At 48.1% G+C, this 13,191-nt stretch overlaps 1 protein-coding gene across 6 annotated transcripts in view; it reads left to right on the top strand.

Annotated features, from left to right (window-relative positions):
• The window catches only part of METTL23 (methyltransferase 23, arginine), a 610,690-nt gene extending 597,886 nt beyond the window's left edge, over window positions 1–12,804 (top strand). For all 6 annotated transcript variants that reach the window (XM_069654659.1, XM_069654661.1, XM_069654664.1 and 3 more), the window contains one exon: window positions 12,403–12,804. In XM_069654659.1, the coding sequence (XP_069510760.1) occupies window positions 12,403–12,577 (175 nt within the window). In that variant the 3' untranslated portion in view covers window positions 12,578–12,804. The remainder of the gene's footprint in view (window positions 1–12,402) is intronic.
• The last annotated feature ends 387 nt before the right edge of the window (window positions 12,805–13,191 follow it).

Below are 13,191 nucleotides of genomic sequence, written 5' to 3'. Positions count from 1 at the left end.
AATGGAAAAAAAGAAGCAAAACGAAGATGAAAATAAAATCACTAAAATGTAATCAGAACCAACTATTAGGAAACATGGTAAACAAAATGGTCAGTGGACAACCAATCCATCAAAGGTGTCACAAAAAATCTTGAAGAATGTTCAACACCAATGTCATTATAAAGAACAAAACAGATTACGGCCTTTATTCATTCTAACTGTTGCAACCGCATTCAATTGGTCAATCCAGTAAGCCTCTCCACGGTCCAAGATGTTAGTGTTACCCCAGATTCGGGTTCAAAACCAGAAAGTTGTATTTGATCTAGCTGTTAGATGAAATATCTGGCTACTGTAGATATCTCTGCTCATTCTATCTTAATTTGGCTGGTTTAGTAGATAGTCCCACGTAGTAAATAACACAAGGACATTGTATTGAATAGATGACATAAGCAGTATCACGAGTTGCAAAATATCAAAATAATGTCCTTTCACCAGACCTTTAATGATAACTTTAACAACAATATTGAAATGAGTGCAGTGCCTACAAGGAAATGTCCCTAACCTGGCAGGCATCTCTAACTCTGTTAGAACTTCTCAAATGAGTACGTACTGGATTTATATGAAGATTGACCATAGTGAAATAATTTAGTGTGTGGAGGAACGTTATGCATTTGACTAATTGATAGGGACTATAAGGTGATATTATCTGGTATAGTGTATGTGTAGTTATGCAGAGCCTTCAGAGGCTGATGGAGATTTATTTTATAAACTGTATTGGATGCATAATTGTTTGATATGTGTTTTACAAATGTATGATGTCAAATCTTTGTGGCCTATGAATGGTAAAAATGTAAGTATTTAAAAAAAAAAAGCATCACTTTTTAGAATTCATTTATTTTCTGGTGCAGTATGAAACATTAATTCCACTTTCTTAAATAATAGGAAGGGGCGAGAGTCTGGACATGCCGGTAATGAACATTTGGGATTTTTGGAATAGAACTAGTTAGGGATTTAGGGTATTGGAAATAGTAAAAAGTTCACATAACCCATCTTCCCTACCTATGGAAGATCTTCGAGAAAGTGGTAGCTGCACAACTACAGCAACACGTCGACACCAACTATCTCCTCCAAACCTACCAATCCGGGCTCAGACCCAGATGCATCACGGAGACAGCAACCATACAGGTGGTCGACGATGCCCTCAACACACTTGATGAGTCACCCCTGCCTCCTAGTTCTACTCGACCTCTCGGCCACTTTCAACACAGTAGACCACCAGGCGCTTACGGACACCCTACATCGGTGCATTGGATCAGCAACCTTGTCCTACGCTTGTTCAAGACCTACCTCGTCACCCACCAGCAGTTTGTTCAGATGGACGCCTCTAGATCGCCAATGCTACCCGTCACCTGTGGAATCCCGCAGGGTCCCATCCTCTCTCCAGTAATCTTCAATTTATACATAGAGCGTCTGTGAACCCTCCTAGCCACACACAACATCCACATCCACCAATACGCAGACAACACACAGCTATACCTCAAGATCGACTCCATCAAGTACATATATAGGATCAAAACCTTCCTCTCACTAATCCAATTTTGGATATCCAGTGCATACTTGAAGCTCAACCACTCCAAGACCAAATTCCTAGTCCTTGCCAACAATACCAAACACCCGGCCATACAGTCCTGGCTATCAACCATGAACTCTGAGGGATTCACACTTGAGCTCCCCTCCTGTGCCAAGTCCCTTGGGTTCCACATTGACAAACACCTCTCCTTCAAGACACACATAGCTAAGAAAACTCAGACAGCTTAGTATCAGCTCCCCCTCCTGCGAAAAATCAAGCCCTTCCTCAGTAGGCTTTAAATCCACTGTTCAAGCACTGGTCCTATCCCACCTGGATGGGGGCAATGCACTCCTCAAAGCCCTACTGTCGTCTTCCCTTGTGCCCCTGAGAAGTATTCTACACGGGGCCACATGCCTCTTCAAGCGTATATGCAGATACGACCACATCATCCCAGCCCTCGTCGACCTTCACTGGCTCCAACTGCAGGCACAAACCACCTACAAGTTTTGCTGCATTATCTATAAGGCAGTCACAATCCAGTCATCCAGCTACTTTTCAGAGTCAGCGCACCACCAGAAGCCAGGACACGTGCAGACTTAAAATCCACCACTGCAAAAATGAATGGATCAGAAAACAAGCCTTCTCTGCCTATGCCCCATGACATGGAACCTCCTCCCCGTCCCGATCCAGCTACCCCCCCCCCAACCCACGCTCCTACAATTCAGAAAAGAACTCAAGACCCACCTATTCAAGGAATTTCTCCACCTCAACACCTAGGCCATTACATCGCCCATCCCGCCACCCGACTCGCTAGATGCTGCCCACCCCTCTTCTCCCTGCCACCCGGTACAGCTGTACCCCTCCTCTGTGCCCCTCTGTATCCCACCCCCCACTGTATATCTGTTCTGTTGTTACCTCTGAAAGGCACTCCGTTATGCATCTGTACTGTTGTATATCTCTGTAACGCGCTCTGTTATGTATCTGGACTGTTGTATACCTCTGTAAAGCGCTCTGTTGCTTCTTGAAGCCAAATCGGCACTCAATAAATACCATAATAGTGTCCAAAGGCTCTTTCACATATTTCAATCTTGGTCTATCTTTCAAATCTGTTGCATTGAAAGTTTTTTTGTATGCCTAGTTAGCTGGGTGAAAAGTATAACTGTGTGTGAAGCATGCACAAGTTGGGCGGTAATCCGACACAATTTCCGCAGAGCGGAAATAGTGTTACCCCCAGGTCTTGCAGCAGTAGTGGCGCATAACAACGGGGCGTGAAACAGCACTGAAATGAGGGTTACCGCTGCAGTATCAGTGCAAATAGCGCTATTGCCACTGATCCTGGCGCTATTGGTGCCGGTGCAAATTTTGTCATCGCCTGGAACGGGAATCGTTGCAGTGGCCATTTTGAAAAACACAATCCATCCAAAATCTCCACTTCCTGCAGCCATCCGGATCAGGACCTGGAAACAAGCCAGAATGTCACAGGAGAGGATGAGAGGCAAGGTGCTTGAAAATCGTTTGTGTAAACCCTAGTTCAGTGAGGGGGAGCTGCTGGTCCTCACTGATGAGGTCATTGCCCACTGCGAGGAGCTATACGGCAGTAGGCAGTGTAAGACCACAGGACAGTGCAGGACAGCCATCTGCCACGCCGTCGGTCAGAAGGTGACTTCTGTGGCAAGCGTACCCCATGATGGAGTGGACTGCTGGAAGCGGTGGAATGACCCGAGGGTCAGGGTGCGTGCACTGCTGCCCCAACACCATCCGGAGTCCCGACTGGAGGAGGCACCATGGAACCACTGGTCCTCACCCCCCTCAGAGGAAAAGTGCAGCACAGTCCTTGATATGGAGGCAATAAAATGAGTCGGAGATGCAGAGACGGGTGCCAGGAGGTGAGTTACTTACTTGCCCCAGCACAAGTGCATGCACAAATGACAGCCTAGCATAAGATGCCCAGTGGACAGGGACACATGTCAGCAGACGCAGAAGCTGGGCATGCCAAGATGGTGAAGTGACAGGGTGGCACATCAGCCACCCTCCACAGCAGCCATGGGGCAGGGCATCCCTGAGCGTTAGAGCAGTGGGATGGGGTGGCAAGTGACCTGTCCAAGTGCCATGCACACCCACCCCTGCTGCTGCACCCTGTGCCAGTGGGATTGTGGTGCGTGAGCAACCACAACACTGTGCAGCAGTCACACCAGCATGTTGCAGGCCCAGTTGGCCTGCCTCATGTTGACATGGCAGACAAGCCACATGGAAGTACACGTCCCCCTACACCGACATGGGGTCAGCTAGCCAATCACTGTACACCACAGTACAGCTCTACTGGCTGCACAGCAGTACCCCATAGTCATGCCAGTGCCATGGAGTAAACCACCACCCCCAATCCCACAAGATGAGTGCCACCTAGGGAGGGGATGTGTCGGCATGAAGGACCACAAGCATGCACGCCAGGACACCAGCCCTACCCACAAACAGGCCAAAGACCAACTGCCCATGTGTCACCCACTCATTGCTGCAACCATCCCCACAATGCTCGGTCCACATGCAATCTCCCCTGACCAACAATGTCCATCTGCCCGAATGTGCGCGCTCCCACTGTGTACCTTAATAAATGTGTCTTGCATGCCAACACACATGGTAGAACCAACCTGACAAAATGTCCTATGTCCCCTATAGGCACTCATGCATTGCCAGAGGCATCGGAGGACGATGGGGCAGGCCCATCTGGGAGTGGCGCATCCAGGCCCTCAAGGTCACAGACAGGCTACGCCAAGGCCGATTTCCCACCGTGAGACACCACAAGCCAGCAGGGCCAAGCCCATGTCAACACCCCAGCCCACCTGAACCATCTCAAGGCCCACTGCGTCTACTCCTGCAGCGGGAGGGTCTGACATTGAGGCCACACCTCCAGGCAGGGCGACTGTGGAGACACAGGGGGACACAAACCCAGTGTCACCACATACAGAAGGTCCACAAACCCCTGAGAACCCACACCGCCGCCAGCGTGCACAGACACCTGAGCCAAACATTGACACGCCTTCCTATGGCTCCCCTGACAACAGCCCAGAGACACAGAACAGCCCCCCTCCCATATGGCACAAACCACCAAGCAACACTGTGCTGCAGAGGCTGGAGGAGATGGAGCATCGACAGAGGGAGATGGAGGCAATAGGGCATACACACTCTAAACACCTACAGGCGACCCGTGACTGCCTACAAGGGGCCACCCACAGGATTGGGCGGGCCATGACGTGGAACTGGGCGGAGGCAGCTACCAGTACGGCCACCCTGACAGTGTATGGGCAGAGGGTCAGAAAGATAACCGAAGGGGTTTCGGCACTCGCAGAGGCCATCTGCCAGAGCACAGAGGTCACACTCCAGTATATCTGGGGGCCTGGCCCGATAGCCTCCAATTTCTCTTGAGCGTTCATCAGGGCTCAACCGGTACGGTTGAGGCAGCAGAAACTTGCCTTCAGGAGGCCAAAGGTACGCTCTATGCACATACTGTTCCTGTGTGGTTCTAAGCAATACCCTGCAGTGTTTGTGAATCACGCACAGGGGTGATTAGCCATGTGCATGGGGGAAGGCAGAACCATTAGTCACGGTGTAAAGTGTGGGGGTGGCCTTACACAATATCAGGGCAATGGACATCTTGTGCATGCATATGGGCCTTCATTTCGTGACATGTGTCTATTGTATGTCTGTGCATGCTATGTCACTCGTATCATGCATTTTATCTGCTTCACGTGCACCCTGTTCCCTTGCAGCACATGTTACATAAGGTGTCTGTCGGTGACATGTGCAGCTGTCATGTGGCAGTGTATTTACCCTGTACATGTGGCATGCCAGGTCACCATTGTGGGCTGGGCACACATGGGTGCATCGTGGTGGTACTGGCAGGGTTGTTGTGTGATGCAAAGTGGTCATTTGTCAGCATTGCTTTGGTTTGTGCATGTTGCACTGTGGTACCTGTAGTCTTGTTTGTGTTTATAGTTGCTACTGTATGTGTGCATCAGCTTCTCCATTCAGGTAAGTTCGGCATATGCATTCTCCCTGGGATGTACCATGATGTTGGTGCGGGAGGTGGTCAGGTACGGATTTTGTATTTGCTTGTCATTCTTTGTGTAGTTATTCGCACCCTTGCCCCCATTTGGACATGTATTTCACAGTGCATGCGTGCAGGCAATTTCCCTCACCCACTATCCAGGTCCGTTGTCCTCTGTGCCACTCCATGTATTCTGGCAGTGTGCTATTGTAGGCCCATGGATTCGTGGGTAGAACCAGGGTAGCAGGCACAGCAGTGGGTGATCTAGAGGTTGGGGTCGCAGGTCACCTGCACAATCACGGAGTGCTAGTGCTTGCGGTTACGGTGCACTACTTCGTGGGCCTGTGGGTTCACCAACGCAGCATGGGTACAGTCCAGGGCAGCAATCACATTTGGCATTTGGGCAATGGCATAGAACTGTGCCTTCATGGCATTGACCTGAACTGGGGTGGTAGGCAGTGAGATGTGCCTTTACACTTGCCGCAGGAGGGCTTCAAGCACCTGGGCCAACACTGCGCAGAATGTGGGCTGTGCCATGCAGTTCATCATGCCCATAAAGTGCTGGAAGGTGCCAGTTCCAAGGAATTGTAGGACAGACACTTGCTTCAGCAGTGGGGGCACAGCTGTCCGGATGTTGATCTTTCTCCCTATGTCGTCAGGTATTGTGGTGAGCAGCACAGTTATGGTCTCCCTGTTGAGGCGGTGCAGGGTGATCAACTGGCTGTCCGTGAGGGCCCAGGGTGAGGGCCTGACCCTGGGGATCGGTGCACGCCTTGCTTGGGCTTTCCTCCTCTCCCCCCCCTCCCTCTGTACTCCCTGTGCCCTGACCTGGTTATCCCGCCTCTCTACTTGGAGGTGCAGTATGAGCAGCTGCCTGTCCCAGTACACAGTGGCTAGTGGCATCATGGTGTTTGAAACAGTGTTTGAGGTAGGGATGTGCCTTATGTAGCCCTCTGGAGTGGATTGGGGTCACCTTTGGCTTAATTTCTGACACCTGTGTTCATTTACCTCCAGCTGGAGGCTGGAGGTAACTGCGCTGTGTTTTTGGTGCTAATACTGCCGTACATGGACTTGTGATGCGGATGTGTTTGCGCTTCATGTGGCCGGCACAGATACTGCCAACTGTAATAGCGCCAGTTGTAATTACACTTGCTGTAATAGCGCTGGCTGCTTTTACAGTCAGTGATATTTGCGCCGGCTCCTGATCCAGCAGAGCGTTATTGGCGGCGCTAATTCCGTTAATGCCACTTTTAGGGCTTACCGCCCAACTTGTGACAAGGCCCTATTTGGAAACGTACTTCATTGGTGTCCATTTTTTTTAAATCTCGCCATAAGGATCCAAGTGAAGGAGTAGAATTTTTCAAAAGGCACCCATACTAAGAAATATTTTATATTGCAATCTGATCTTTTGAGGGGGAGGGGGGGCGTTTCACCTTTCAGTGCTCCCCAATGTGTAGCTCGGGAGCAACATGTTGCTCACGCCACCCTAAAATGTTGCTCGCCAGTTGCTTTAGTTCATGTCTTGGCGGCCAAGAAGGAAGTGCTGAAAGGATGAGACCTCAAAAGCAGTGTAGCTAGTACCATGACTTCTGAACTGGGCAAGCCAATGATAGCCAATGCCACTGCTGTGGTTCCAGTTGGCTTATATTTGTAGATGCAAGATTTGAGTTTGTTGCCACCATGCAAATCATTTTTCAGAAAATGCCCTTACTCATAGCAATGTCATAGTTAAAAGGTTGTCATCTCAGATACTTTGCTCAGCCGGCAAATGCATTAATGAGCAAATAATTGGAACCATGTGCCTATGTTTGTGTTCTGGAGAAAATTGTCATCTGCTGTTCCTTTGCACCGCTGTAATTCCATAACTGGCAAGTAAGTGGAAGGCGAACCCAACTTTCCTTTATTAAATAATTTGCATATGCTGCTTTTTGTACTAGTGAGGTTTGTTTGATGCCACCATGCATTATATCGATATGCATGCTGGAATGGGGGGATAACGGCCCAGCAGCCCAATTAATCGTCTTGAGTGAAGCAAGGGTGGATAACGAGTTATCTCGGCCGTTAGCCCCCATTCCAGCCTAAGGAATGGGGGATACTGGCTACTAGCACCCCGGGTTTCCAAAGCGGTAAACCGGGGTAATAAAAAAAAAAAGGATTTTCCTTCGTACAATGGAATGTGAGTGCAGATCCCCTCTTTACTTTCCATGGCAGCCTGCATGAGCGGCGGTGGCAAGGAGTGCCGCCGCCGCAGAAATAAGGTAAGTTGTAGATCAGAGGGGGACAAAAAAAGGGAACAGAGGTTGGGAGGATGATGGCGACCGGGGAGCTAGCCGTCTGGTGAGATGGAATGCAGGCTTTCACCAGTGGTTCAAGTCCGCATTCCTGGCCACCTGATTGGCTGGCTCTCCCCGCCAGGGTGCTAATCAAAAATATTACTTTTAGTGTCACCTACACTACACTGTCAGCATTTGATACTCTGTCCACCCTTCTGGGGAGGGAAGAGGCCCCAAATCCTTCAGAAAATGGTGTCTATTCCTAATCACTTTTTCAGCAATGCAACAGGTGCTTTTAAGTGCACTATTTGCCAGTGCATGTCAAAATAATTCTTAGGAGGTAAACCCCAAGGCCTTAGTGAAGTGATCTGTAAATCCTACTATGTTCCGACCAGTATTACTTGTTTTCGATGCTTAGGAATGCACCATTTGCCACAAAAGATCCCACATGTTCCTTGGCCAGAACCCCATGTTACACCTGAAGATCAGTGCTCCATTTCTGACCAATTTTGTCTAAACATTTGCAGTAACATTTTTGAAAATATTTTGAGCGAAAACCCAAAGCCCCTGGTAATCTTTTAGTTCTACCGTATTGTTGAACAACTTGACTGGCCACATCTGTCTAAAAATGTCATACTTGCTACTTATTTCCCTGAACATTTCCTGTAAAACAACTGTTAAGATGGATTTCTGAACTCTGACCTGGAGGGCAGAGGTTCAGAAGGCCAGCCTAGTTTCTTGGAACAGAGTAACCGTCTGTACAAACTAGACCAATCAAGTAGCATTGGCGGCGGTCAAGACTAGGTCTCATGAGAGGTGAGGGTGATCGAAAGCCCACAATGAGCACACACAGCAAGGACAATACAGATTACTCTGTCAGGTGTATGTCAAAAATACGTATACATTTATTAAAGGCCTTTTAAATCAAACACAAGCAAAGATCAGTAGCAATACTTAAACCAGAAACACACTGCTATATATACAGTTACAATGGCCTTAAGGAATGACACACAGTAAGGGTCCACAACCTGCAAAGGAAAGGGGCATAAAGTGCAAATTTACTTTAGGCATTCTTTCACTTATCAAACCCTAACTAAGAGGCAGTACAGTCCCTACGAAGAGTGGAGGCTACCACTCAAAAGTACTTTCAGTGTAGACATACGCGATCGTGCGGTAGAGCGAAAACAGGGTCTCTTGCAGGGGCTGTAGCGACTCAGGATGGTGGCTGAGGTAGTGGAGAATAAGTTCCCACTATTCGAGGAGGATCTCCCCAAAGGGCAGAACAGGTTCCAAGAGTTGGGAATAGGACAGTAGCACAGGGTTCCTCAAGAAAGGCGAGTGGCCCTCAGGGGACACTCATGCGTAATAATTGATGGATGCTCCAGGGGCCACCGGTAAGGGTTGCAAGTACTCACTGACCCAAGGCGCACTCTGGACCAAACTTCGGCAGTCGAGTCCACTTCGGTTGCAGGTTCAAATGCAGCAATTGTGCGTCCCTGCAGCTTTCAGCGAGTTTCAGGGATGATTCTGTGGCGGCACAGTGGTGATTTCTCCTCTTCTGGTGAAGGGATCAACTAGATTTCACTGCAGCACCTCTCAGGGCAAAGGGGGGGTACAGCAGTAGCCCTCGAAGTTCGTCACCACGGCTCGTCGACACAGTGACCGCGCACACTCTGGTTCAGGCGTACTCTCCTAATTCCAGACCTAGGGACCAGGCTCATAATAAAAATCAGTCCTGGCGCCATAGGCGCCAGGCTCATAGACATTACTTACCTCATGCAGACCATGCTGCAAATAAATCCAAGCCAACGTGAGGCCTGGATGGGACTATTTTACTACAGGGACTATTTTTTACTCGGGTGTGGTCCTGGGGAACTTCTTTCCTGGGACTACTTTGGAGGCTATTTAAACCACGTCCGAACAGCAGCACATGCTTCGTGTTATTCTGCATCCAGCAGCGTGACTCTCACCGTGCCTGCAGCCAGCATCCAGGATTCTGCCACGCCCGCGTGCCTGCAGCCAGCATCCAGTCTTCTGCCACGCCCGCCTCGAATCCGGAGCTCCTAGAATAAAGAGGAAGAAAAGGACAAGGTTAGAAAACAAACTTATTTCAAATTCCTCACCTGATTCCGGATCCATTTCATCTCCCGACCTGGAAAGTACATCAGTCCTGCACGCGTCACTTCGCCAGCTCCAGCACGGCGCCATACTCACCAGTTCTCACAGCATCTTTCGATCCGGCACTGTCTCCATCATTTCTTCGCCGTACTCCGGCACCTAGGGGCACAAGAATAACAAGGTGAGCCAAGGGAATCAACAAATACCTCTTACCACCATAGACTTACCTGATTTACCACCAGCGGTACTATTCTCCATATCTTCATATGCCGCATCTGTAAAGAGGGAGAAAAACAACACGTTAACGCATGCAATAGTTACCGGACAGCGTTGGGTAACACAGACTCTTACCTGAACGCCAGCAGCAGCTACAAGACCGTCTTCTCACAAACTCAGTTGCAACTTAAGGAAGGAAGGGGACAAGAGTGAACATCGGGCACATTGAACTCTTTGAACTTGATACTTACCAATCCCGCCTGGGCCTTCAGAGTCAATGCTTACCGGAACTCTCCCAATGCCTTCAAACCAGTGAAGTAACTGGTATCTACGTGCCCCTGCAAGACACGCAGGATGGAGAGCTCATCTTTTACAAACATAAGGTGAGGTTACTAAGGGGATATCCGAGGTGATTAGTGGGGGAGAGCGAGAACAGTTGGGAGGCCATCACTAAAACCCACAGGTGGCTAATCCCTGTCTCCACTTGCAGGAAAATACTTCTTCGGGTCCAGCAGACAAGACTAGGCGGGCCAGTCCAGACAGTCATCTCTGCACTACGCATCACGTTGACGGAGACCGCAGCTGTCTGGGTCCGATCGACACCCCTGTGGGGTCCAGGTGAGCGTAACATCTGCTCGACCTGGGGAAGGCAAAGGGACAAGATGGCCAAAGGACAGGACAAAGAACATCGTGGCCAGGGGAGTTGCTAGGTCTGGAAAAGACCCGGGGCTACGCTGATGTCTGAACTGTTGGGACTGGGGGCTAGCTAGTCTTGGCTGTAGCTCCTCAGATTCTATTCGGGGCTATAAACCAAAAGATCAGGGGCTATAACCCCCTTAGCCTCCCTAGCAACGCCCCTGCTCGTGGCATGGCCATTTTGGAGCCAGGCTACCTTCCTCTGCCAACCGTGGTTTGCATGGCAAGAAAAAGGTTAAAAATATGTGAAAGTAAAAGCTGCCGCCACCCCTGTCCAAGGCACATCTGTACTTCTACCAAAAAATCCTTTGAGGGTGTCTAGGGCCTTTGGAAACGAAAGGAAGACCCCAGGGCATTGTACATTGTACATTGTAAGGTACATTGTGCATTGGTAACATGTTGCAGAAAACTTACAACATTGGAAAGGACTAAGGGAAACAGTCTCCCAGTACTGACTGTCGTTAAGGTCATGTCAGTTTCCCCATAACAAAGTGAGCGAAAACCCAGCTGAGCGCAGCAGAAGGCTGTGCTCCACTGGCAAAAGTAGGCTAGGCTTGTCAGACAGCAAAAAGTTGGGGGCTATAACTGGAGGGAAAATTACATACAAATGGAAATCTTTACTAACAACCACCACTTAGGAGCTTATCTTGAGCTGGTCGTAATGAAAATGAAAGGCGTAAAAGCCTTGCATGAGGCATTTCCACCTGCCATGGAAAAAGCAGGCAGACTCGAGAGGAAGGCATTGTGAACGGGTACATGCAGGAAGCGTTTTCTCCATTTGCAGAGCAGTGTGCAAAAAGTGGCGCACAAGCATGTACGCTTCTTTTTTACCCTCCCCTTTTGCACTCTCCCATGCAATTGAGGAAAAGTAGGTGGTAGGCAACTGCTTACACAAGTGAAAATGTAAAAGGTCCCTTCCACCTAGTTACAACACAATTAATGTCAAATGAAGCTAAAGTGATTGAAAATGTTCTGGTCTAGAATTGCACATGGCCTAGATAATTAAGTATTTATTTAGCATTTTTAAAGCGCTCACACAGGCCACGGTCATCGAGGCGCTGTTACAGAAATTGTTTTTTTTTTTAGTTGTATAATTGTTTTTGTTGCGTATTTGAGGTTTCTAAGGCAGAACCGGGGATCGAACCTGTGTTGCTTGGTGTCGTCTTGCTTCCAAGGCGCACACATTGCCTGCCCCTCAGCTATCCTCCCGGGACATGAACTGCAAATTACTATGTTCTATTAGCAATCTTAAGTTATAGGTTGTATTTCAATAATTTTTCCCATCTGTGTGCCGATTTGTTTCAAATGGATGTTGCTCACCATTTCATTTGAAATGCTCTTTTTGCTAATTCCGCGCAACAGGACCCCCCCACCTTACATGTTCACGGAATGAATGGCAAAGGGAACCAGTCTGAACGTTGTTTTGCTAATTACAGCAGTCTCATCATGGCATTAACAGGCAACATCTATTTTTTAGGAGAATAATTCCATTTTTCTTTTCTCCTTAGTGCTGACTGGTCAATAGAGGATTTGCTTCACAAGTGGGAGTTCAAGTGCGCCCACATTCCCTTGAAGTCTTTTGGGGCTGACGGCGCTCGCTTAGCTGGCTCGGACCTTCCAGGAAGGCATACTGTTCAAATGATGATTTTAACAGCCACCAACAGCACAGAAACACCCATGTAACCACCAGCCATGAATTTTGCACCTGCAATGTTTTTGATACGGACTATACATTTATCTTCGGGCCCTAAAAATAAAAGATTAAAGAAATAATGCATATGAATGAAAACAATTTTAATAAAATGTAAGCTATATTTTGCAACTGCATCTAAATATCAGTATGAATGCTCTTTAACGCTAGGTGGCATCTGTTTTATAGACGTCAGCTAAAATAAACTGTTTGCTCCATTGCCTTTGATTATCAGTTTGTTTGGGCATGTTGACTACACCACACAGAACATCAAAAACAGGATTTAAAAGATCCTTTCATGCTAAATAACTAGGATGCTACTTGTGCAAGTAAACGCTTAGCTCTGTAGCATAGAACGGCTCACACACACACCTATGTGCTTTACTGAAAGCACATTTCTCACTTATACTCGTAATCTTGTTTTCATTTTCTTTTATTTGCACGTTCAGTTTCTCCTCTTCTCGTGTCAGGCTGCAGAATAGTGATTTTTTTTTTTAATTATAGCAAAACAAGAATGTTAAACAGGGAGCCAGACCAGCAGCAATCATTGTGACATGATATATTCATTCTGATCCAATTTGTCATCCTGTAATAATAAGTATAATTA

Source organism: Ambystoma mexicanum, chromosome 3q (assembly GCF_040938575.1).
Source record: "Ambystoma mexicanum isolate Mex_15411 chromosome 3q, UKY_AmexF1_1, whole genome shotgun sequence".
Taxonomy (NCBI): domain Eukaryota; kingdom Metazoa; phylum Chordata; class Amphibia; order Caudata; family Ambystomatidae; genus Ambystoma; species Ambystoma mexicanum.
Note: the sequence above shows the minus strand (reverse complement) of the source record. Positions and strands in the feature narration are given on the sequence as shown.